At 47.2% G+C, this 27,442-nt stretch overlaps 1 protein-coding gene across 6 annotated transcripts in view; it reads left to right on the forward strand.

The window, feature by feature from the left end:
• LOC138491794 (multiple epidermal growth factor-like domains protein 6) overlaps positions 1-27,442 on the forward strand; it is a 1,495,213-nt gene that overhangs the window by 1,263,991 nt on the left and 203,780 nt on the right. For all 6 annotated transcript variants that reach the window (XM_069618507.1, XM_069618508.1, XM_069618505.1 and 3 more), the window contains 3 exons: positions 767-895; positions 25,019-25,147; positions 25,787-25,915. In XM_069618507.1, coding sequence (XP_069474608.1) covers positions 767-895; positions 25,019-25,147; positions 25,787-25,915 — 387 coding nt within the window. The remainder of the gene's footprint in view (positions 1-766; positions 896-25,018; positions 25,148-25,786; positions 25,916-27,442) is intronic.

Below are 27,442 nucleotides of genomic sequence, written 5' to 3' on the forward strand. Positions count from 1 at the left end.
GAGTTAGAAACTTTAAAGCATATAACACTGTTTGTCCTGGCTTCACAATGCTAAGAATTAGACACATTGGAAGGTTGATTGAAGCTAGGCAAACTCTTACAGCAGACGACTGGCGGGTATCATTTTTAACAGGTGGAAATGTATCTATGACGATTGCTCTGACAAAGGTTTAAGGTGAAGCATTTGAACTGGTGTAATAGTTTTATATTCACCCCTCGATTTTGGGTTATAAAATGAGTTTAGGAGTGAACAAGTGGTTTTAATATTTTAGAATTGCAAATACGCTTCTCCCTTTGTTCTTATTCTTTTTCTTTAACCTTTTGCCCTTGCTGGAAATATATATACAGATTGAAGGATTTGTTAGCTGTTTTGCATGTGATGTGAAGACACACGTCTGTAATAAACTATTTGTCTCAATAACAAAAAAATAAAAACAATACTAAATAATACATACTAATTCTGTTTATGGCCAGGTGCCTAATGAATCCCTGAAGACATGTATGTTTGTGAAATCATTATAATAGTGATATTGTACATTCACAGCCTGCCCACTGGGTTTGTATGGTGCACAATGTTTGCAGTACTGTATCTGTCAATTGAGGAGTACTTGCAACCATATGAGTGGCAAGTGCAAATCTCCCAAGGGCTGGATTGGTGCAGTTTATGAACTTGGCGAGTCAAACTGGATCTGAAAATCCAATCTATCCTATCAAAATACATTAACTTTCCCCAGATGATGATGACATTATATGTTTTCCTCCTTCAGAGTGTGAACATGGAAAATTGGAAGAAGGTTGTGAGCCACAATGCAACTGTAGCCATGGAGGAACGTGTGACCAACTTTCGGGGGCATGTGCTTGTCCCCCTGGGTGGACTGGTGACCGATGCGAAAGAGGTACTTTCTTGGATCAATTTACATTACTATATTCATTATCTCATAATATAACAGCAATACAATCTGCACACAATATTTCCCGGGGGCAGGTGAAGTGGAAAATCTTACTTTGTGAGACTAACTTAAATTCTAAATGTTTTACTAATATAAATTCCCCTTATGAAGGAACCAGCTCTAGAACATGATGATTTAGCATCAAATGTCGATCACCCCCACCCTGTGACACCTCATGAACGAGTTGCAGTCACACAGCACCAAATAATCATTGGAGACAATGACCTATTGTACCCTTTACAGTCAGGATTTAAACAAGAAGGCGCAACTTAATTTGCCTTGATTGTTACACTTAACAATCTAAGGCTATTATAGATAAAGTAGATGTAGAGGACTTTGTGTCATTGGACAGCTCAACAGCGTTTGATATTGCAAAACAAGTCAATCTTGGAGTCAAGAGTTGAATGCATAGGTGTTAGAGGTATGCCAATTGTTTGGATCATCTCCTGCAATTACTAGATCACAACAGAAAGTGAACAGTGGGGGAAAGAGATCCCCTCCAGAGCAGGCAGCATACAGGAGAGCGAAAAATGTGGTTCTGCCCCCCCTAAGATTATTTACCTTTTGAGCTGCCTGCACCAGGAGGCCCACACCCTCTTAGCAACACTTTGAATTGCTTCTGTTCTTCTGCTCTTACCACTTGCCTATGGCAGCAGCAGGATACAGGAGCTAGGTCAGGCAGAGGTCATCAGGGACACCATGAGTGTCTCATGGGGCATCTGCAGTGTCTTCTCTCCACGTCTGTCCCACTGGACCTGCTGTTTAGGGTATCAAGGACAGGGTGGTGGCGTGTGGGCCGCGACATCCTGATGGTGTTATGCAGCAGCGTCCCTGCACCCCTCCGCTCTAAGCAAGCTTTGTGATCACACTGCAAATAGCAGGAGTGGTGACTGACAATCGAGTTCATCAATGCTGTACTGCGCTTGCACACTTGGCTCCCCTTTAATGCCAGTGAACAAAAGTAGAGTGCAACATGGCGGCTGCATCAACAAGGCTGCCCTCCCGAACCTGTGCAGTGGCATTAATACCTGGCCATTTGATGCAAAGACGTTTGACCCATTGCTTTTGATAGCAATCCCTCACAATGGGTGAGTACCTTAATATATAAAGGCAAAGCTTTGGAAAGGGATGAGTAACTGTGAATCTAATGGTCATCCATTTAAACTATTGTCTGGCAATGGGGTCATTTGATGAGACTGATTATTGTAGGGTGGATTAATGGTTGGACAGGTTTTAGTGTGCTCACCATTAATTAAGCAATATGACCCGAGCGACGGGGGCATTACCGACTCAGGTAATGCACCAGGGCCCATAGTTATAGGCCCGAGCAAAGTGAGGTCCTTAACGTAGGCCCCGGGGCATTACCTAAGTTGGTAATGCCCCCGCCACAAGGGTCATGTTGCTATTAGTACCCCGGCCCGCAATATATGTGAGACCAGGGCACTAAAAGCTATTTTTTTATGTCCCGAAACTCTGCAGCGTTTCGGGACAGAAAAAAAAAAAAAAACAACCAAGAAAATGGCAGCCGGGAAAAGGAAAACTGAGTCCGTTTAACTTTTCCCTTTCCATGGCGCCCATCGGGCGCGGACACGCTGGGAACAGAAGAGTTCCCAGCGCGTCTGCTCCCGAAAAAAAAAAAGCAGAAGGTAAGTGCGGTTGGGAGGGCAGAAGGAAGGGAGGGAGGGGAAGAAAAAACAAAACAAAAAACAAATGTACCTGAGTCCCCAGCAGGGCACGATGGAAGCCTCCAGCCGTGTGGAGGGGTGGGGCGGGGATGGCCCCGCTCCGAGTCTCCACACTGCTGGAGGCTGCCATCGTCCCCCACCGGGGATGCAGAAGCAAGAAGGTAAGTGGGGTGGGGAGGGCATGAGGAGAGAGGGAAGGGAAAGAAAAAAAAACAAAAAACAAAGCTTACCTGAGTCCCCGGCAGGGGGCAAAGGCAGCCTCTCAGCCGTGGGGGGGCTCGGAACGGGGATGGCCCAGCTTCGAGCCTCCTCATTGGCTGAGGGGCTGCCACGCCCCCCTGCCGAGGACAATGTGGCTAGGATTCTCGGCCGTGTAAGGACCTAACAAGAGCCAATCAGAATGCGTGTTGCACTCTGCTTGACTCTCGACGGGTACTAATAAACATTAACACATTTCAAACATATTTAAGTTGTGTCCAAAAAGTAAGAATCATTCCAAAGTATGGTTTTAATTGTAAGTTTACAAATGTTATGTCATGTCGAATCTGTATATGGTAGCTCCTTCATCAGCTACATTCACAATTATAATCACAATGTGATATTTGAACCAAATGAATGTCCTCTGAGAGTTTCTAGCTTCAGTGCCCATCTTTAGGAGCTGATTATACCATTGAGAAAAAAAATTCAGGAAGAAACTTAAATGAATGTAATTTATCTATCCTGTATAAAGATACAAATAGTAAAGCTGCATAATTATGACTATCACTAATGTCTGGTAAAGCACATACTGCTGTATACGTTTGCTTGAATGCTGGGAAACAACAAAGTCCCTCAGCCACTCAGAGAGACTGCTAAGGTAAACATGTGTTCAAGTTTAAACAAGTTATACACGTCGAAAACTCAGAGTTCCTTTCTGCATTTCTTCCTCTAAGGGTAAACCTCCGAATCTGGTCAATTACAGGACTCTCCGTAAGGACTTCTTTTTCTATCATTCTAGTGTCACAGATGGCTTCATAAATCCCCACAGAAAAATAGTAGCGATAAGGTTTTTAATTAAAGTATATAAGAACTGGTCTAGGAAAACCGGGCCGTTGAAACGACCTCCCAATGGGCTCCTCCGTCTCTAGCCCAGGCGTCCCTTACCTACCTCCTGATGTTCTCTAAAGCAAAATGTAACCCCTACTATCTAGGTCTTTCTGATCTTGACCGGGAAACTGAAAGGATGTAGCCTGTTCTATGTAGTCCCCTCTGGGAAATTTTAAAGGATACCTCTGGTTTGTTAGACTGCCCAATGTCACCACGGATTTCTCTTCCAGTCTCTCCCCTCTCTCTTTCTCTCTCTCTCTATCCCTGACTAATCGTTCCTTCCTCTTTGATCTTCCTTGCGTACCTCTCTATTTGTACCTCTTCCTTTCTCTTCTATCTTCTCTCCCCTGCTTATCCAGTTACCTTTCTCCTCTCCCCTCACTTCTGCCACCCACGCACTACCTGCACCTCTCCTCTTCCCTCTTATTCCTCTCTCTCTACCTATGCCCATTGCCCTGTTTTCGGATCTTGCACACTTTTTCCGCCTGTCTTTTCAAACTACCTTCCTTCTTCTCTCTGACCTCCCCAATACTATTCCTACTTCATACTTTCACCCTCACTTACTCTCCCTCTCACACCTTCTTTAAATTAAATTCTGCCACACTTATTTCCCCTCTCTATCTCTTACCTTTCTTTCACTTACATGTTACCACCCACACATTTTTACTACACTACACCCAACTGCTATCATTCTGTCCTGCACACTGTACCTGCTCTCTTTCAGAAAACTACCACAATCTCCTCAACCCTTCAGTCCACCACCCTCCCTCTGTCTGATCCCTTCATCCACCACTGCTCCACCTGATCTCACCCAAACACCAAACACTGTCCTATGGGCTGGCTGGGCTTTTGTAGAAAAGCCTTCCCTCTTCCAACACTCCTCACAGCTCTAACTGGTCCCTCTAGTCAAACCTTGCCTTTGACCAATCTCTGGCTCGGCTATTACTGGAAGGCTCCAGAAAGGCTTTTGCTGCCACTTTCTAAATCTCCATTTGACGGGCAGTTGCCAGCTGCTCATGCTGTATGTATTCATTGTGGGGTTCGTCATGTTCTGGGGAGTTTTCAGTCAGTTCAACTTTCATTCGGTCAATTTAATCAGACCATAACAGTATTAAATACAATACAAACAGGTACACAGCAAAGTATAAAATAAAAATTACAGAAATTAGTCATAATCACACAATTGCATTTAAATTCCCACAAAAGGTCTAATTTACGATTTAAAATACCTAGTAATACAAAAATAATAAGATGCCCAGTAGTGATATAAACCCATATCAAAACACAAAAAACATGATCAGGTTCCCAGTCTTCTCCGCTAGTATCATGAGCACTAAATTAAACAATGCAACATGATCTCATTTACCATACATTAGTTTAATATTTCACTATCGAATGAACAGCTAACTCCTCTTTTGTATAAGTGCACAGTGCTCGAGCTCTATTTACAGAGCCGACTGCTCTGAGTCTAAATAGAGGTATGAGATGTCTCTAATAGGATGATATGATGGAAAAATATGATGAAATGCATTACCTCCACGTCCACTCTTCCTCGTCCCAGTACTTACTTCATGAGGCCCCTGCCTCCGACACAGGACCTTCTTCTATTTCTTTAAATTCCTATAACTCCCCCCCACATCCACGTCACTCAGTTTAATTTTTCCTGCCTCCGGCAGGTTGGACTTTTTCTTCCCGGTGAGGGGCACTGGGGAGCACCGATTGCTGGCCCCCTGGGGGGGGCTGTGTGGCGGGGCCCTCGGCTCCCTCAGGTGCGGCGCTGCTCCTGGGCCACCTGCGGGGCTTGGGGTCACAGTTGAGCGGGATTGCCTCGCTCGGTTCTTTGCTGGGCTCCGGACCGCAGCGTGAGCATTGTGTCCCGGGTCCTGCATGGCCCGGGGGAAGGTAAGGAGAGGGGAGGACTGGGCTTGATGTTTTTCCCCTCTCCTCCTGTTTTGGCCATCTTGATTCGACAGGCCTTTTCCTCGTGCTCTGTGTACACATCTTTATTGGAAATGATGGCAAGCACTTGGCAGTATGGGCTAGCCTTCCCTTTTGTTGTGTGGCCTCTCTGCTTCTTGTCGTGGGGTGACAGTGGCAGAGAGTCTTTGAAAGTGCGGGGGCTCTGTTCTGTCGCAGGCATGCCACATACCACCCGCTCCTCAGACACACACAGCACAGGATGCACCGGATGTTAGCTGCATTCTCTGGGGGAAGGTAAGGAGAGGGGAGGACTGTGCTTGATATTTTTCCCCTCTCCTGCTGGTATGGCCATCTTGATTCCTTCAACATGCCGTTTCCTCGTGCTTTGTGTACACATCTTTGTTGGAAATGATGGCAAGCACTTGGCAGTATGGGCTAGCCTTCCCTTTTGTTGTGTGGCCTCTCTGCTTCTTGTCGTGGGGTGACAGTGGCAGAGAGTCTTTGAAAGTGCGGGGGCTCTGTTCTGTCGCAGGCATGTCACATACCACCCGCTCCTCAGACACACACAGCACAGGATGCACCGGATGTTAGCTGCATTCTCTGGGGGAAGGTAAGGAGAGGGGAGGACTGTGCTTGATATTTTTCCCCTCTCCTGCTGGTATGGCCATCTTGACTCCTTCAACATGCCGTTTCCTCGTGCTCTGTATACACATCTTTATTGGAAATAATGGCAAGCACTTGGCAGTATGGCCTAGCCTTCCCTTTTTGTTGTGAAGGCCTCTCTGCTTCTTGTCGTGGGGTGACAGAGGCAGAGAGTCTTTGAAAGTGCTGGGGCTCTGTTCTGTCACAGGCATGTCACATACTACCCGCTCCTCAGACACACGCAGCCCAGGATGCACCGGATGTTGGCTGCATTCTTTGCGTGCAGCCTGTGAAAACAGCGCATATTTGGACGGGTCTGCAAGCGGCCTGAAGGGTACCGGCCTGGCATAGTCTACACTTTGGGTTCGAGTCTCTGCGGTGCTGACTCGGCATTTCATCCTTCCTAGACCGACGCATTGGAACAATTTAGAGCTTGGGCTACCAGCTACTGGATACAGGGCTCAAGCCACCTCTCAGTAATGTGGCGAGTTAGTGGTGTCTTTGCGTCTGTACTAGCTATGGACGCAGACTCCTTGTCCTCTTCCTCTGAACTGCACCAGGGAAGGTCAAAGGAGATGATTCTCTTTTCCCTTGTCCGGCATGGAATTATAGAAAATGCATCATGGAAGTAATGGCCATTCAGAGGGTTCCCAGTGTCTCTTCTTTTAGGGCCTAGGTCCTCCGGTGCTGACGTGTTGCTTTCACGCCTCCTCTCAGACTTGTGGGAAGTGATATGGCACATGTCTGTGCTTAGAGGGGTTCTCAGAGCCCCTGGTGCCTGTGGAGGGGGATGTCACTTCAGTGGGTTTTTCCAGTGTAGGAATACCCTAGGTGGGGGGTTGCCTTTGATGTCTGCTATCCGGGATGGATTGCTTTGCCCTGCTTTGTGACAGTATTCTGCCCTTTTGACGCCAGCCTGGTGGCTCCTCTGTCGGCTGGGGGGGCCCTGGTCTGCTGGACTTCTGGGCTGTCCTGTATCTTCCTTTGGATAAATCGGATCTTTTTGTGGGCTGACAAGCATGCTGTTATATTGTGGCACAGGCATGCTTCAACGTCCTGTGATTTTCCTCTGGTGCAAGTGCGGTGACTGGCGGTTTTCCCTGGCTCCTCGTCCCTATCTTCTCTGAGGTGTATGGGACCGGTGGGGTTCGGCTTCCTGGGTAATGGGCTCCTTCCGGAGGGGGGTATCGGTTGCAGTTCCTGTCTCCTCCTGTCCAGGTTTGCATGGTTAGGACTTTGGTACCCAGCTCACGGTCCAAGTAGTTGGCCATGGGATCCGTTCTCTAGGAAGGATTGTTGTGGTTTACCGTCTTGCCCGTTCCTCTCCCTGTTCAGGGTCAAGTTTTCTACTTGCGGGTGTTCCTGGTCCCTATGCCTTCTAGGATGTGTCAACTGCTTATGGGTCTCAAGACCCTGCACTGCTTGTCCGGATGTCTGGGGAGAGTGTACTCTAGATGTTGTGCAGAGGGGGGCGCTTGCTGGCTGGTCTGGGCTGGGTTCTCAGAAAGCAGTGTGTCTCGGCTCGCCTGTTGCTGAAATTACGGGGCATGTGGCGTCTTGCGTTTTTTTCGGTTCCTTGAGCCCGTCTTCGGTTATGTCCCCTGGTGTCTTATTCTCTCTCCCACTGGTTTCCGACGTCTCGGCTTTCGTAGTTGTGTTTTCGGTGTCCCCAGCGCTGCGAGTCTCCCCGCTGTGGTGGCGGGGGGTTTCAGGTCTACAGGCTGAGGTGTGCATGGTCCATCCTCCTGTGGCCTCTCTTACTACCGACGCCAGCAGAAAGGGTCTACATTGGGGGTCCTCTCAGCTCAAGGGTTGTGAGATCTGGGGAGAGCCGGCGATCATCCAATTGGCAAGAGTTGTGCCATTGTCCAAGCTCTGGTGTACTACAAGGAGTTGCTGGACGGTCGGCGGTTTTGATCCGATCAGACAATACGACGGCCTTGGCATATGTCAACTGCAAAAGGGGTTCCGGCTGTTCCTTGAATGCTCTGGCAGCGCTGATAGGCACCTGGGAGAAATCTCATCTGGTGTCTCTTGTGGCCTCACGTATCAGAAGGGTGGGCAATGTTCAAGCGGATCTTCTCAGATGCCGGTTTTCACTCCTCGGCGGAACTGGTCCTGTTGGCCCAGGTCTTTGCAGTGACCTGTATCAGATTAGGGTCCCCGGTTCTAGACTTGTTTGCATCCCCGGCCTCAGCAGAAGTTCGCCTCTTCTGCTCTCGGTTTCAGGCCGGGGGGATTGGGGAATGGATGCCCTCTCTGTACAGTGGCCTTGGGGTCTTCCTTTATGCCTTTCCGCCTATTCCCCTTCTGCCCCGGGTAGTTTGGCGCATCAGAGTGTCCAGGGTGACTGTGTTGTTGTTAGCTCAGTTCTGGTCCCGCCGGAGTTGGCTCCCCTCTCTGTTGGAGCTTCGGTCTAGGAACCTTGGCTGATTCCAAGGTGGCCGTGTCCCCTTCAAGGGGATCTGCGGTTGGAAATCCACTGGATGCAATGGGCAGTGTGGCTATTGCTCAGTCTAGGTTGACATCTCAGGGGTTCTCAGATCCTGTAGTTGAGTACATAAGGGATGCTCTTAGACCCTCCACTCTGAAGGTGTTCTGATAAAGGGCTTCCCCCTTGGGATCTCCCTCTTGTATTATGGTTCCTTCAAGGGCCTCCTTTTGAGCCCTTTTCCGAGATTGATATGAAACATCTTACACTGAAATCTGCTTTTCTTATTGCCTTCCCTTCTGCACGTAGGCTTGGGGAGATTGTGGCGCTCTTATGTCACCCTCCTTTCCTGAGGGTGCTGCCAGACTCGGTGCTGCTGAGGTGTGGTCCGAAGTTCCTCCCTTAAGTTGTATCTCGGTTTTCATACCTCTCAGGATCTGGTTTTCCCTGACTTCTTTTATGATCCGAGAATGCATGAGGTGGTGGCTTGGCTTAACATTATGTCCGGCGGGACGTGTTGGAGTATTTCGCTAGGTTTGCTTTTTCCCACCAATCTGATAGTCTTCTGATTGCTTGTGGTCCGACTGGGGCTGGGCAAAACGCATCTGTGGTTTCCATTTTCCGATGGTTCCGGGTTGTGATCCCAGTGCCTATATGGCTTTTGGCCTGCCTGTGCCTGCGCACGATCAGGGGCGGTCCGCCAGGGGTTTGGCGGCTTCCTGGGCCGATGCAAGGAGGGTTTTTCTCTGCAAGAGATTTGTATGGCAGCCGCTATGGGTTGAATTTCTCCCACTCGGGGGGTTGGTTCCTTCGTGGTTGGAGTTTTATCTGTGGGGATGTGAATTAAGAGTTATTGTGGGTGTGTTTGCTGCACTGTTTTTAGCTCTGTTTCTCATTGGGACCTTTTCCCCGTTGCTGCTTTGGTATACCTCATGAAGTAAGTACTGGGACGAGGAAGAGTGGACGTGGAGGTAATGCTCTGATTACTTACCGGTAATCTTCATTACTCCTAGTCCTACTCTTCCTCGTCACAGTACTGACGACCCTCCTCACCCTCCCTGCGGGGAAGGTCCCATGCTCTGGCTTGGTAATATGAAACTGAGTGACGTGGATGTGGGGGAGGAGTTATAGGAATTTAAAGAAATAGAAGAAGGTCCTGTGTCGGAGGCCGGGGCCTCATGAAGTAAGTACTGTGACGAGGAAGAGTAGGACTAGGAGTAATGAAGATTACCGGTAAGTAATCAGAGCATTACAGTCTCAATCTCATTCTTACATGAGGGTCATCATTTGGGGGCATTGCTATTCAATGTATGCTTAACTTTAGCTACGTTTAGTCTGCCAACCCGAACTTTCAGGAATGAGGCCCTAGAAAATTTTGGCGACAGAAAGTCCAGGTATCTTTCATAACCAGGAGTCTGTTTCCCGTCCCAATATTTCCTTCCCCTTTTAGTACTTAGCATGTCAGCCAAGGATCCAATTACTTCATTCTACATAGAGACTTCCCTGATCCTTGTCGGTGCCCCTGGTCTACGAGTTAAGGTTCTTTCCAATACTCGCAACAACCTAGTGTATTCACAGCATCCTTTAAGTATCTCATATAGGGGAGGGAACAGCCTCCCGTCCTGCAACAAAATATCTTCTAATGCCAGTCTAAACATTACGAGACTAGGCGAGGACCATACCCTAATCCAATACTGTAAGGGTTTTAACTCGCGCACAGACTCAATTCTCCATACATAAACCTCTGTGAAAACAAGCATGTTGAGGGTGCTCCTAGGGAGCCCCAACAATTCTTAATTCATGTATTTTTGCTTATAGTTAATCTACTGCCTACTACTTACCATAAGTATGGCTACTTCCAACCCAAGGGCTGTGCCTTGCGCAACTGGCGCATTCATCAGAATAGGGCATGATCTTGCCCGAATGGGTTGCTCGCGCCATCACCCTCTCCCTTGCCCTACTCCTTTTCTCCCGAAAGTCACACCATTCCCTGTACTAACACTACCATCCCTGAATTTCTTACCCACCCACTTCAGGGAAATGGTTGACCCTATATCCCATAACAGCTCCCATGCTTCTTATCCTGTCACTGGTCTTATAAGGAATCTTAGACTTTCCTCCCGAACTAGTCACTCAATCCCTTCAACAACTTCCAATCTAAGTACCCTGCCAACCACACATAAACGACATAAATTCACTATTACATGCAAGCATATCCACCTACAAAGCTGACCTCGCCCCCGCCCTTTCTCCCAAAGAGGATGTGCCAGTTCTCATAGGAGCCCTCATTAATGCACAATTCCTGCTAGCTCACGCTCTTGACATAGCAGGCTTCATCCTAGCTAACCAACTAGACTTCCTTGCCATAACCAAAACTTGATTACACCCAGCGGCAGGACCAACCTTGTCACTAGCTCTCTGACAACTACACAATTATCAGAGCAGACAGAGCCTCTGGCAAAGGTGGCAGAGTGGTGTTCGTAGCCAAAGCACACCTGGGCCTTAGAGAATTCTCCAACGCAGACCTACCCTAAGCAGAACTTCTATCAGTGAAACTCCCTCTGTCAGCCACTCAGACCCTCTTACCACATCTCATCTACCATCCTCGAGGGTCTATTTCATCCTTCGAGGAAGATATTACCCTCCTCCTGACTCATAACACTAAACCAGGTTCTCAAATTGTAATGCTAGGAGACCTCAACTTAGGCCTGCACAACACTAATGATTCCAATGCCACAGTCATAGAAAATTCCATTACACAACTCTGCTTCAAACACTGCATCGAGAAACCTACACACAATAAGAGAAGAACACTGGATTGGCTGGCAGACTTAAAATGCAAGACCACAATCCTTAACAATACCCCCTGCGCTTGGTCAGACTACCATTGCACAATTCATTTCAAGAAACAATTGCAACATTACCTTAGACAACTTACTACCGCTACTTTAGCCTATTACTGACCTCTTCAATAACCAGGACAAGGACCCATCCTCCCTGGTAAACTTGTACAACGGTACACCGGACCAAACCTTAAATAAAATTGCCCCGCTCAAACTGTGAAAGGTGAAACCCTCAGCCAACTTGAATAAATGGTTCACAGTAAAGCTAAAAACACTTGGCAAAGTGAAAAGATCTGCTGAAGCCAACTGGAGAAAAAAATCTGTCAATCCCCAACAACGAACAACTTATCTTAGCCGATACCACCTACAACACAGCCATTCTCTACCCCAAAAGAGAGATGTAAAATGTCAGAATTCTAAAAGCAAACTCTCACACTAAAGAACTCTTTATCATTGTAAGGGAACTGAAATCTCATGCACCACCAACTGAAGCTTGCATCAAAGGTGTTGCCTGGTGCGCCAACATCCAAAAGGCCTCGTCAGATAAAAAAAAACACTACAAGCCAAAATCGAGCCAAAAAAGAATAGCCTCGCGGTGAGCTCTGACTCTCGCATACCGTCTAATCACCTACCCCCTTCTTGCCCTCTGTTCCACTTCTCCCCAGTCACAGCAAAAGAAGTCGAAAACATTATCTCTGTACTAAAGCTTTCAAGATGCCAGGGAGATACCTGCCCAGCATCGGTTTTCAAGGATGGAGCCAAAGAGCTAGCTCCTTTCATTACTGCACTGATTAATTCATCCTTCGAAAGTTGCTCAGTCCCTATCAATCTTAAAGAGGCTTGGGTGATGCCTCGCCTCACAAAAACCCAATCTAGACCCTAAAATAACCACCAATTACAGACCTATTATAACAGTCCCTTTTCTCTTAAAAATATTAGACAGAGCAGCATATCTACAAATCCAAAAACATCTTGATGACAACAACCTGCTGGACCTTCACCAATCCGGCTTCAGACTAAGGCATAGTATAGAAACTGCCCTTTTGCACCTAAAAATCCAAATGGATGACGCCAAAGACAATGGCAAGCTGGCTATCCTCTTATTGCTGGACCTCTACACAGCGTTTAATCTCGTTGATCATCAGATCCTAACCAAACACTTGATGACCGCTGCGTCGTTCTCATCAAATGCTGCTAGCTGAATCCAATCCTTTCTTTTGAATAGAACAACAAGGGTCTTCATACCCTCAGCATCTGCTGATCCATTACCCATCCATTGTGGAGTCCCACAGGGCTCTTGCGTCTCTCCGACTGGCTGCTATGACGGAGACTCTAAAATGCTCAACAAGATTTACCTGGAAATCCAGGCATGGATGGCTGTTCACAGCCTGTGCCTTAACGACAACAAGACTGAGCTTTTGCTCATCGGATCTCAAGCCCGTCTAAATAGACTTGATACAAAATACAAGACCTTTAACATTGATGGGAACCTCATCAAAGTCGCCAACGAGGTCAAAACACTAGGTCTCTACCTAGACTCTACTCTTTCCCTCAAAAAACAAGTTCACATCACAGCCTCAACAACAGCGTACACCAACAAGCTGATCAATGCGTGCAAAATCTACTTGTCGACAAACTGCTGCCTAACACTTGCTAGGGCATCGATTCTACCAAAGTTGGACTACTGCAACACTTTATTCTTGGGCTCCTCTGAACGCAACCTCAATAAATTACAGGTTCTTCAGAATAACGAACTCAGGTCGGCACTAAATAGCCCACGGTCTAATCATATCACCGCCTTCAGGCACGATGTACACTGTCTCCCAGTACGCAACAGAATAGCATTGCACACACTAGTCATCATGCACAAATGCGGGGCGTGGCCAGCATGCATGCAGTGAACACAGGCTTCCGTGGAGCTCCGGTCTGTGATCCTTATGGAGATTGGAATATCGCTTTAAAATTGTCTGCACAGAGACAAAAACCACACATCCACGAAGGGGAACCAGCTTCCAACACTCGTATCTGCTCCTGAAGTGAATCGGAGCAAGAAAGACTATAAACACGGGACTTGTAGCTGAGCCCCTGTGACCCGCAAGATGGCGGCGCCCGTTATGGAATAGGTACGAGGCAGATGACTCACTCTGGAAAGTATGGCATCGGGGAGCATTTTTCCCCCTTCAGAGCAGACCAGGCGGGTCGCTGAACCCCCGGCCGCAACCCAGATCATACGGACGCGCTGAGGGGCTGCAGGAATTGAAGACCGAGGAACCGCGGCCAGCAGCACCAACGTCGGGGGAGGAGCTCTGATGGGAAGAGCAACGGAAGGCACCAGGCATCGAGAAAACAGGCTGGCCAGCTGGCTGAATTGGAGCGGAGCGCGGGGGAAGGCACCAGCGACGGCTGCCTAGGCCGAGGGAGAGGAAGCAGAGATCACCGGAGCGAGGAGAGTGTATTCTGGCCCCAGAAAACCACAGGGAGTGAAGAGGAAAGGGTCGGCCCCCCCTCATACCTCATATAACTAGGACGCGGGACACCCCACATGATCACCTACTCAGTTGGGGTAACCAACAAGGCTCGCAGGCCCGAAAGGGAGAACGAAACGGCACGGGCTATGGGCTGGCCTAGAACAGACACTGAGCTCGTACGGGGCAAGGAGACCCCCAGGGACTGGGGAGGCAAGAGCTGGTGCAGCAGCTCCAACAGCTATATCTGCGCTACTAGAAATTCTCAGCAGCGGACAATGAGCCCCGGTTTGCCTGTACCAAAGGCAACTGAGGACAATCATTTCGCATAACGCCCCACATAGAAGCAGAAAGCGAGACGGAACCCGCCCTGATACAGCCCCAGGGCTCCCGTGACCGGCTCCACCCCTGGAAAGGGTTCGAGCACAAGTGAAGAGAAACGCAATCCCTGAAAACCAGCAGCAAGCAGTAGAAGCACCCACTCGTAGATAAAGGGGGCGACAGCATGCTAACCGGTAATTGATCTTCTGAAAACACACTTCTAGACGTAGACCCACAGAGGGGCAAGATCCACAAGGCAGAGGATATACAGAAGGCAGAGACCAGATAAAATTGAGAAAAGAAGCCGCCTGGACGGCACCCCGGCCATTTGATCTGGACATCAGGAAAGTAAGTTTGAGCTGGTCACAACAACCTAATCCGCAAGACAACTGCCGATTGGGGAAGTTGGGCCAGACTGACACTCCCGGAGATTTAAGGGCCATAGCACAAGCAAGGGGCCACCTGAAAGAACTGCATACTCGTTAAACCGTATCTGCTATAGGAGGCTGGGAGATTGAAGGAGAAAGATGTCTCCCCCCCAAAAACAAACTGAAACTGGTCACGATGGATTCCTTCATGACTGTCAGGCCCCAAAGGCAGCCGCAACAAGATAGGGATGCCACGGAGGAACTGCTCCAACAAGAAGAGGACCTCAAGCACACGCAAGTCTTGCAAGCAATAGCAGCACTCCGTACATCTATTGAGGGTAAAATAGAGGAGGTAAAATCGAACATGCAGCTCATGCGCCAAGACGCCCGAAACTTAACTGAAAGGGTGAAGGTGACTGAAACCACCCTACAAGACAATGTGGAGAACACGCAGGAACTGAAGATAAAAGTCCAGGATCTGGAACAAAAAGTAGCAAGACTGGAGGTGCACTCTGAAGAGGCTGAGGGTTGAGCCCGTCGGAATAACATCTGCATCCTGGGGGTCCCGGAAGACTTGGAGGGACCTGATCCGACAGAATTTATTGAAACACTGCTGCAATAGGAAATAGGTCCAGGGAAAGTCTCCCAGGGGTTCTCGGTAGAGCGGGCCACAGATCCCTACAAAAACAGCCCCCGCCTGGATTGCACCCACGCCCAATTATAGCTAAAATACTAAACTTCCGAGATTGTGAAACAATCTTGCGATACTCAAGAGAAGGAGGAGAGATACGGCGAAAAGACTCTGCAATAGTCATGTACCCAGACTATACCCCCACAGTGCAGCGGGCAAGGAACTCCTTCATCCCTATAAAAGCGAGACTACGGAAGCTTAATCTAAAATACATGCTACTCTACCCGTCTCAAGATACTGTATAAAGGAAAAGCGATTTTTCTGTAAACCCCGGCCGCAGCAAATATGTGGCTTGAGCATAATAACCTAGCAGACGACAATGAAGAACCATCAAAATCAGATATGGGGTGATCATGCACCCGCCAATACAAAAGTGAAACTGGATCCCCTAGCAATAATGGAGAAAAGCAGACAACTAGTCTACATTCGATCCTTACCATAGAGTTAGCCAGATCAGACAAGAGCTCGATGGACCACACGTGCGATAGAAAAGCAACCCACCCCATTGGAAGCCGTGCAGGCGACCCACCTACACACCACCCGATCCGGATGGCCAAGAGTGAAGTTTGAAGTTGTTTTGTTGTTTTTCCTCATTTAACAAAATGAGAGTTACACTAGTTGAACAGTCTCCAATGATTATAGTGGCTGGAGTGAGGGGGGATGGGAGGGGAGAGGGGAGGCTGAAACTGGAGGAAAAAGAGGAGAACGTGGACGGTTGTTGGACTGGAACAAAAGAAACCCCTCTAGACCGCTATGGCCTTTAAAATAAAAATAATGACTTGGAATGTGAGAGGTTTAGGAACCTATTTACGTCGAAATAGAATCAAGTCCTATTTAAACAGAAAGGGAGTGCAAATAGCACTGTTACAAGAAACGCACTGTACGATGGACTCTTTGGCTAAACTACGCGAACATTGGGGCGGGCAAGGAATTGGAACCACCTACTCCAAATACAACAGGGGAAATACACCTGGATTCACCCCAACTCCCGTTCCACTTAATGAGGTCCGAGATAGACCCGGAAGGAAGGTTTGTGATAATGTGGGGCCGGCTAGAGCAAGAGGAGATATGTATAGTGAACTCCTATCTTCCCAACAATAACATTCCGGCGCACCTGAATACAATGTACGCTAAAATCACACCGTACAGACATGGCATCTTTCTTTGGGGGGGGGATTTTAATTGTGTGCATAACCCGGAACTGGACAGGTCCCAGCCCCACCCGAAGGGCACCCATCAGCAGCAACGACAGCCCTGACCCTGCTAATGGACAGGTTAGACCTTGCAGATACATGGCGAGAGCTGCACCCTGACACCCGTGGCTACTCATACTTCTCGTCCCCACATGACATACATACGAGATTGGACTATGTTTTCATAAGTAAGGAACACCTATCACAAATAGAGGAGGCACAGCACTTGAGGAGAACCATCTCGGACCACTCGCCACTCCTGGTAGATTGGAACCACGCCGGCCCTAGACCCCCTATTCCTATGTGGAGGATGCCGGTGGCAACCCTGGGAGACCTGGCATTTAGAGAGGAGCTGCACGACTTCATAGACGACTTTATAGAGGTGAACACGGGAAGTGTTGAACACGTGAGTACAATGTGGGAAGCCCTAAAGGGCATAACAAGGGGGGAAATCATAACGAAGGCAGGAGGCATCAGGAAGCAGCTGCGAGTTGAACTGGATCAGTGGGAACACGAGGTCGAAAGACTGAGGTTGTCCTCTCTCTGATAAGTGTTTATAGGGACGGCCTCCAAAGAACTCCGAGGTAAATGCCCATCAGCATGGGACAGGCTAGCTAAATTCGATTACACCACTAAAACTAATAGAGCGCACTCAGAAGCAGATAGGCTGAGCAGACTGTTTGCCTGGTTGTGCAGGAAGGAACACCCGAGGCACACAATCACCACAATACAGGACACAGAAGGCAATGACTCCCGAACACAACAGGGCATAAATGACACCTTTAAGTGCTTTTACAAGCACCTGTATTCCCACGAAGATCAGGTTCCCCGAGAACAAATATTAGAAACCTTGGAGGAGATAGGGCTGCCCAGACTATCCCTTGAACAGACCGAGGCCCTAGATGCAGACATCACAGCTGATGACATAACTCAAGCGATCAAATCGCTGGCCACCTGCAAAGCTCCTGGGAGTGAAGGGCTACCCGCTGAGTTCTATAAAGCATGAGAGACCTCCCTAACACCCGTATTACACAAGGTCTTTCAGGAGGCACACGAGAGAGGGATATTGCCTGATGGCATGTGGGAGACCCTTCTGATCCCGATTATTAAACCCAACAAACCCACGGATAAATGTGATTCTTACCGACCAATAGCCATGCTCAATTATGATGTGAAAATATGAACGACGATCCTGGCAAAGAGACTGGCTAAAATAATAGGAGAAATTGTGCACATGGACCAGTGTGGCTTTATACCGAGCCAAAACACTGCCATGAATTTACGCAGACTACAACATGTCATAAACCAAACCGATGCAAGCAGGGAACCATATGGACTGCTATCCCTGGATGCCATTAAGGCATTTGATTCCATCTTTTGGAATGTGGATGATGGAGGTCCTGGTGGGTTTCGGCTTCGGCCCCGGGTTCATTAGATGGGTCAAGATACTCTATACTAAACCTAGAGCTCGAGTGAAGACCAGTAAACACATATCAGAGGTGTGGGACATATGCAGGGGCACCAGGCAGGGATGCCCATTATCCCCCATGCTTTACATACTGGGACTGGCGCCCATTGCCATTTATTTTCGGAAGCAATTTTTCGATGCAGGGATTCGCATAGGTGGAGTAGTCCACATCATTTGACTTTATGCAGACAATGTATTGCTATACGTTAGAGACCCATACAATAATGCACCCACAATGCTAGATGTCCTGGATAACTTTGCCAAGGTCTCAGGCATACAATTCAGCAATATAAAGTCCTGTCTCTTCCCCCTGACGGGCCTCAAGGGCAAGGACATTGAAGAACTTCCTTCAGTGGGGATATAGTGACAGGTGACCTCGTTCAAATACCTCGGAATAAATATAATGCACACCCCTGAACTAATGCACAAACGTAATACAAGGCGGCAATCCCCACTCTGCGAAACTCCATGGACTTCTGGGCGAAACTTCCCCTATCCATGATGGTCAGAGCCTCAATAATTAAAATGATTGTCCTCCCCATATTTCTACATGGGTTTCAGAATATACATTTCTACATCAAGGCCCCTTTCTTTCACCTATTGGAAAGGATAATTAGAGACTTCTTATGGGGGAAGGGCAGGCACAAGATGGCGCTCACCACCTTAGTCCTACCATATAGCCAGGGGGGAATCCAACTCCCAAACCTGGAGAAATAATATCTGGCAGCGCAAATTAGCTTTGTGACCAAGTGGTTAGCAGACGATAATACATCAAAGACGCCTCTGCTGCAGCCCATGATTTCCCTGATGCACTTGAAAGAACTAATTTGGGCCCCCCACCAGCTGCTGTGTAGGGCCCCCTTCTTAGCCACCCTGGGAAGGAAAGTATGGAACAGAACAAAGGCGCTTGATCATGCAAAGCACACTTACTCCCCGGACATACCAATGATTGCAGACATGTGCAAAAATGACACAGATCTGCAACACCTTAGGAGCTGGGTAAGGAAAGGGGTATACACATGGGGAGACCTGTACGAGGACGGCTCCTTTAAGGAATTCGAGATGGTACAAGAAGAGGCTGACATCCACACAGGGCAGTTCCTATGGTACCAGAGAATACGCACTATAGCACGTAACAAGTGGGCAACGTGGCCAGAGGAACCAGACCCCAACCCACTAATCACGCTGCTGTATAACCTAGGAGAGGGCCGGAAGCCGGTGTCACAGATCTACGGCCACCTGAGTGACACCCCTAACCCACATAGCGCGGAACTGAAAGGTAAATGGGAAGCTGATGTAGGCCGGGAATTAACTGACGGGGAATGGGAAAGGGCCCTTGCATTCCCAAAAACAGACTCCAGAAACCATAGGTTTAGACAAATGCAACTGAACCTGCTGTATCGAACATACTTAACCCCATCCAGGATGGCGAAGTTTAACACCCAATTACAATCTACCTGTATCTGGTGCAGAGCGGATAGAGCAGACTTGATTCACATGTTCTGGTCCTGTGCCAAAGCACAGTCCTTTTGGACCGTCATACAGCAGACAAGTGAAAAGGCAGGAGCGACTAGATACCAATGGACCCCAGATGAGTGCCTCCTACGAACATACCCCAGACCGCGCAAACTTAAACACCTGGCTAAATTAATGGACATTATGTGTATATTGGCAAAAAGGACAATTGCAATGTCCTGGAAGAAACCCGCCATACGACAGCATAGGACATGGTACAGGGAGCTGGAACGGTGGGTGCACGCCGAAACAAAGGCATGGGAAGACAGTGTCACCAGGTCGACGGATGCCTCGAGCATGACTCTTGAAGCTTGGAAAGAACTCACAGGGTCACTATTTCACCCCTCAGATGACAAGCCCCCATGAATATGGACAATTTTACGGACAACCGATCAGCAACCAAAGTTATAGAACCACTGGGGCAAATGATCACAGCCACAAGAAGACCTTGCTGGTTCAGGGCCCTGCCCCCCCTCACCTGTTTGACTATCCCCCCCATACCTCAACTGATACAGATCTGCTATACCCGAAGAAATGCTTGGAGACAGTTAAGGTTGACTTGTTATAGTATTAATGTTGTTGTTATGAAACGCTCACGATCCTTGAATCAGAGGTACATATGGTGCCATGCAAATGTAAAAATGATACAAATTTTAAAATAAATCACGCACAAATGCCTTTCAAACACAGCTCCGAAATACCTGACTGATAAATTCATTAGGAACTCATCCACCAGACCTATTAGATCTGTCTATGCAAACTGTCTCATCATCCCTAAATTCAAATTGAAAACTACGGGCGGGACTAGCTTCCCAGTGTTAGCGGCTAAGCGCCGGAAGCCCTCCCGGCCAAGATCAGAGCTGAACCCTCCTTCTGGACCTTCAGATCCAAAGTGAAAGACTGCCTATTTGACCAGTAATTCTAAACCTAGCACTTACTATGTCCTCTGTGTTAATCATACTTTGTTGCATCTGTTGTTAAGCTCTGTAAATTGCTTCGTCTCCCAACTGTGTATTGCCTTGCTGTATTTATTATAATGCTGGCATGTTTGACCAATGTGTAACCCCTGTCAACAAGCTACGTCTCTACTGCGTCTTTGTTCTTGCTCTTGTAAGAACCAATATTTGCTTAAGCGCCCAGATACCCCAGGGTTTGGTGCGCTCTACAAATAAACGATACTAAACTACTGCAATTGATTACGCCCCACAGCTCGGCCCCATAAAGTGCTGCTTGCCTCTCCTGGGCCGAGTAGGCTTCCAGGGTTACCTTTACTGCACCATTTCCATAGTCCTGAGCAAACTTGGCAATAGCGCCACCATAGAGATTAAGTGTTATATCTGCCCTAGCTACTTGAGAAGACCTGTTGCATTTCTCTGTAAAAAGTATACCCAGGTAGTCTTACTCTTTAACCTGCTCAACCTGTTCCCCTTTGAGTGATAGTACGAGTCTGTTTAGCCCCTTGGTTCTGTGTGCCCTAAAAATCATGGTTTTGTTTTTTCCCACATTTATGGAAAGCCCATTTCCATCGCAAAACTTTTCAAAGGCCTTAAGATTATTTTTATACCTAACTGGGTCAGGTATAAGAGTACAGCATCATCCGCGAACGTTAGAATTGGACAATGTTCTCCAGTTAGGATCGGCACATCACAGGCTAAGTTCTTCAATGTATGAATTATGTTATTGTTAAAAATGCAAAACAAATTGGGGGCAAGTACATATGCTTGGCGTACGCCCATTTGGATCAGGAATTTCTTAGTCACCCTACCATCAGCACTCCATCTTACTACGGCCTCATGTCCTGTATATAAACTTTGTATTGCCCTTTGAAGGGCTGGCAGAATCTTCCATAGCAACACCCTGGGGACTTTTTCTAAAGCAGTTTTTAAGTAAATAAATGTGACTTAAAGTATAATTTTTCTCAGCATCACATATTTATCACATAGTAGACCCAGTCATAGACATTGATCAACTGTACTGATATTTGCCCGGAACCCGGCCTGTAGGTAATGCAAGATATCCTTTTCCCCAATCCAGGCCTCCAGGTTGTACAAAGGTACCTTTGCAGATATCTTCCCTCGCGCATCAAGTAATGATATTGGGCGGTATTTCCCCCATGCTCTCTCTACCACCCTTTTTATACAAAGGCACAATTTCTGCCTGTGTCCACATCTGGGGTACAATATTTGCCACCATGGCTGCATTGAAAAACTTTGTGAGATATGATGTCCAGATCGTTGCTCTGATTTGTAGAAATAGACCAGGACCTTGTCTCTGTGAGTTTTGCTTCTAATTCGGTTTGGAGGGAATGGCCCTATTTACGAGTCTGCCGATAACCCGCCAGTGCGACTGGCGGGTTATTGGCAGACTCGCCTTACCATTTCCGCTGCCTGATATCCTGGTGCTACCGGGATATTTCAGGCAGTGGAGGAAGGGTAAATTCCCTCTCCCATGGAGTCCCATAGGACACCACAGGAATGGAAACCCTGAAGCACCGGTATTGTTACTGACGGTGCCAGTACTTCTGTGAAAAATCTGCGGGTAGGAGGCAGAATTACCAGCACGTCAGGCCTGCCGGTAGTTCACAGACCCTACCGGCAGACTCGAAGTTATTTTCGAACCGGCTCACTTAGAGGGCCAATGTCTGTACCTCTCCTGTTTGCCTGCAGTCCATTCTCGCTCACTATTTGCCTGGGGTCTCTGTTTGTAAAGAAAAATACCAGTCCAATCCGCTTATGGTATTGATTTCATTCCCCTGGTTCATGTCTGGGTTGTTTTGGTTGCGCCCAGCTGCATTCTGGGAGTTGCTTTCCTGAAAAAGCCAAAAAGCGAACTCTGACCAGAAAAGTGCCTGACGGGCATTGTGGAAGGGAGAGCCGTACCAACAGACACATACTATGCCTACTCGGGGATGGGAAGGCAGGGACTGAGGCCCCCAAACTCCCTCACCCAACCTCTGGTGTAGGATCAGCTTAGGCATTAATGCTGGTAGACTGCCCATCCCAGGTCAGGGGGCCCCTTTTTCTAGCTGCCAGGGTCATGACCCTGTCACACTAGATGAAATCATATACAACTTGGTAATACAAAATAAATTCTCATTGGCACATCATTGCAATACTATTTCTCAACATTTGGAATTACTTCCCTCCCTTCTACTTCTATAAATAGTCAGTCACCAACAACCTCATTGCATGCTTCTCCTTGATGATGTAAAACGAACTACCCATAATTCCTACATTAGCTGCAGTGTAGTTGTTTCACTGACATGTGCTTAGAGGTTCGCACCAATCACTAAGCAAGCACATGCATATTTACTGCCTAGTACTCAAGAAGTGTCTGATGCCCAAATATCTCTCCTTTTATTTGCAAAAAGATCACATGGTTCAGGTTTGTATTTTCTTTCTTGCTATAACATTGGATACTCTTTATAACCACATTACCCACAATGCTTATCCACAACCGTGGTCCTACCCCAGTGTGCATACAATTAACTAGTAGGAGCATATCCAAACACAATTCAGTTCAATGGTAATAGCAGCAATTATTTTAAAGCCTATATCAGTAACTGAAACCATTGTTTCGCTTAGTTTGTAATGTGTATCCTTGTCATAAAGGAATATGTCATGCATACATTCTAAAGTGCTTTAGGGACTACATCACCCACAATGAAAATGGAGTTACAACTTTGTCATAATGTAATGCAATTAGATGTATCTTTAGATGTTAATAATCAAATGCATTTGAATGAATTCAGACTCTTGGGACTATCAAGTGAACGTGATCCAACATTTATTGATTGCAGTGCATGGTTCAGATGCACTATATAATGTTATATGTTGCAATCAGCAACATTAAAATTGTAACAGGGTGAGGGCCTTGACCTTGTCAGACAGAGACATGGACCCCCTGACTTGAGGTAGGTGATCTACCAGGGTGTACACCTGAGCCGATCTCACCCCAGTTGTAGGGTGAGGGGGTTGCGAGGGCCTCAGTCCCTGAACCCCCTCTTTGTGCCCGGAATACCTGTGAAGTTGGTAGCGGTTCCTGTTGCACCCATCCTTGCAGCGCCATAACTGGCAAACGTCCTTTCTTTTCTATTGGAGGACTACTAGACTCAGAATGCAGTGCTTCACCAGCAGAGAGTTGGTGTTCCCAGAAGTGGGAACACCAACGCTGCATCGGAGTCTTGCTCCCATTATCACCCGCACGGTACCAGACGGAAAGCGGACTTCCCCGGAGAGTAGGCCGGGGACCTGAGCGGCAAATGAATTGGGGGCCAAGGCTTTAGTAACACTACAGATGCTGCCGTGGCAAAAGGGGGGGTAGTGATAAGAATGGGCTTTAAACATGTTGGACTCTGTAAACCAGCCCCAGGGGAAATAGAGCAGGAAGATTTCCCTGCTAGGTCAGGTGGATGCGAGAACCAATAGGAGGCAGGAAACAGGTGAACAGGAAGGCCCAGATATGAAAGACCTGTTGTGCCAGAAGTGGACGAAGGTTGCTCGGGTGAGGTCAGAAGGAGAGGTAGTGGACCGAGAAAGCAGGCGGAGGATGGAACATGGAGAAGAGTGCTCAGGATGTGATGGAGATTTTGGAACAGAGTGCAGGCGGGTGGTTAGTGTAAGAGAGAGTGCTACCTAGTGTGCGCAAGGTTGGTTTGAGAGATTGCTAGAATGAGTGATAGAGTGAGGAGAGAGGAGAGTAGAGTGAGACAGGTGTAGAAGAAGGGGGCTGGAGAACAGGAGGGGGAGCAGTAGAAAGGAGAAGGGTATGAAACATCAGAGGGGACGATGGGTACTGGGGAGAGGGATAGGGAGTGGAAAGGAGGAGAGGAAGGCTGAAGAGAGAGAGAGACAGAGGGAGACAGAGAGAGAGAGAAAAGTGTGAGAGAGATTGTGACAAGGCAAATCATAAGTCAAATTTGTCTGGGAAAGAGTAGAACATGGTACCTTCAGTAATCCACGAAGGTAGTCAGTTAGAGAACTTGGCAACCTTAAGGCCGTCCCCATCAGTCTAGTTTAGCTTTAAATAGTATGGATTACCTGGCATTAGCACCAACAGATCATCTGGGTGGCAGAGAAGCCTGGGCTCTTGTGGATAGAGCCCACGGGAGGTCGAGGGTTCAGTTATGTGGGTTTATGCCACTGAAATACCAATACACCGTTGTTCCACATTCCATTTCTGGTCTTGACAATCATTGTCCAACCAACTTTATATATGGCATTTTGGATCAAAACTACAACCTAACAAATATGTGCAACATCTACATATACCCTGCAGTGAGATCAAGTGTTTACCAAAAACTACAATAATAAATAAATAGCTAAATACATACAAACACGTGATTACAATGAATGGATTCACATGTATTTGAAGAAACAAATGTAATTGGTCATACCTCTTATAACTGAGTTTTTGTTAAACACACATTATATATTTCTCAGCTTGCCCTCCTGGCTTCTATGGAGAGAACTGCTCAGAGAGATGCATCTGTGAACATCAAGCAAGCTGCCATCACGAGTCAGGATTGTGTTATTGTGCAAATGGCTGGCGAGGGAGACAGTGCAACAAACGTGAGTTCACACCTCGTAATTGTGTGACAGTTTTCAGCCCACCAATTTCATATTTCTGTTTGACAATGGGCCATCCAGCAAGGCAAAGAAAGAGTCAGGCTCCCGGGGAATCCAGGTAGAACATATATCTTAGGTTAAAGAGATTTGTCTTTGGAATATAACAGGATCAAATCAGAGCTAAGAGACTTCATTCCACATACATTATGAATAGACCAGACTAAATACGAGCAATTGTGTCAGATGGGCGCAAAGTATATTTTAGCTCAAGCTACATTCTGTATATGGAATTTTGATTGTGACTCTATATTTAGAAAATCCACTGGTGAAATCAGAATTGTAAATTTCATGAAGATGTCAAGCTATGATTTGTGCAGTGATTTCCCACCGGACTTGATATAGACAGACCTGATGTGGGAACTTGATTAAATTACATTCCTCAATGTAGACCGAGCCACAATTCAACTGATCAGCTGGTTTGGGAGTTGCAGTGCAAGTGTCATCATCTCTCCATGTAATTTGGCTAGTCTGACATTGCTAGATGTTTAGAACTGGAAAGTCACCAGTGATGTTCCCTCTGGAATGTCTGCACTTAAGCTCTTGTGAGGTTGCGTATAATTCTAATTATGGTGTTTATTCCAGCTTGCTTGCCCGGCTTCTATGGAAACAAGTGTGCCCAGCACTGTCGCTGCCCTGCTGGCGTCCCTTGCAACCACGTTACAGGAGCGTGCGTCTGCCCTGACGGCTTTGTTGGCCTTGGATGTGAACAAAGTAAGAACACCCAATGTTTTGTCTGCAAAACAAAAACCAGTTCTGCGTTTTTTCAAATGATCACAGTGTCCTAAGATGTAAAACATTGATTATATTTTTTTATTAAAGTGAATTCGGGAGTAAGCTATTAGGAGATGGGTGAAAAAGGAGGTGTTTGGGCAGGAAATAATAGGCCTGATCTAGTGCCACAAAGGGTGGTATAAGACTCCAGTCTTGTTGTAAAACTCTTAAAATTTCAGAAACACGGTCACAGAAAAAGAGTACAATTACACCCATTGCTAATTTGCCTCTTTCGCTGGGTTATGAATTATTGTTCTCTCTAAAACACTTAGGACCGCATTCCAAAACAGGTGGTTTGGTAAACAAGTGTTATCCGTGGATACCGCTACTTTACCGGAACGCCTGACTACGGATTTGGTGGTGGGGCACCTGGGTTACATCCAGCCAGGTGCCCTTCCGGCAAAAAAAGCCATCATTAATGCCAGTGGCGGTACTGACGGCGAATCCCCTCCTGCCGACACCGCCCCGGCGGCACTCGTAACCCTGTGGCAATGCTGCCGACCGAGTGCTGGTAAAGGTAAGTACCAAAGGCTGGTATCCTGGCGGCTCTACCTCCAGGGTCAGAATGAGGCCCCTTGCTCTGAATCATTTCTCAAAGGCATTGTGTATGAGCCATGGTAAGAATAAACCTAAAGATAATAGTTTGTTTGAATATAGTGCTTTCTATCCTGCTTCAAAGCACTGTTGCTAATATTATGCATTTCAATGATGCTAAGTTTATCAACCACAGAAGGATGAGAAATTGAGATGGCCCCTTTTGGACTTGAATATTTAAAACACAGAGCTCAGTGAGATATTTAACCAGAAAGTGAACAGGAATTGTGTGGTCGTGAGTGACTATTAAGCACACAACTCTTTACAATGATTTCTGTGGAAGGAGGTAAAAGGGAAGCAGGTAGGATTGCACTGCTTCGGCCCTAGGCTTGAAGGAGAAGGGATGAGGTTAGTGATAACATGCAGCGAGGTGCCCCTGGACCAGCAGGAGCACTGCATGCAAGTAGACCAGCATGTGCATCAGCTGATTGCTAGCGCGCTTTGCTTCATGTCCAGGTGCATAGTGTATGAAGCCTGTGGTATGTGTTCGCCTCTGACCAGGGAATATCCTGCTCACGGCAGGGAAGACTCAGCCTTTCATCCTTCAGCGAGCAATGAATGAGTACCATTAAATTGGGTCAAAAGAACATCCATGATGACAGCATTTAGAAGTGGGAGGCATGAGTGCTATAAAACACTGGGTATTATGAAACACAATACACAAGTGTGTGCATGCTATAAACATCTCCAACGCGATAGCTTTCATTTTGACAGATTATTTCATGCAATAGCTGGGATACCAACATGTAACGTCTCCATTGGAAAAAATGAAAAACAAGGAAGTGGCAAGAAAGGAATGGGTGGTTAACTAGACGAGCTGAAGTGGAAGGGGTTCTGTGACAGAATGCCTTCTGGGAGGCTGTGCTGTTCTGA

This window comes from Ambystoma mexicanum, chromosome 10, assembly GCF_040938575.1.
Source record: "Ambystoma mexicanum isolate Mex_15411 chromosome 10, UKY_AmexF1_1, whole genome shotgun sequence".
Classification (NCBI taxonomy): domain Eukaryota; kingdom Metazoa; phylum Chordata; class Amphibia; order Caudata; family Ambystomatidae; genus Ambystoma; species Ambystoma mexicanum.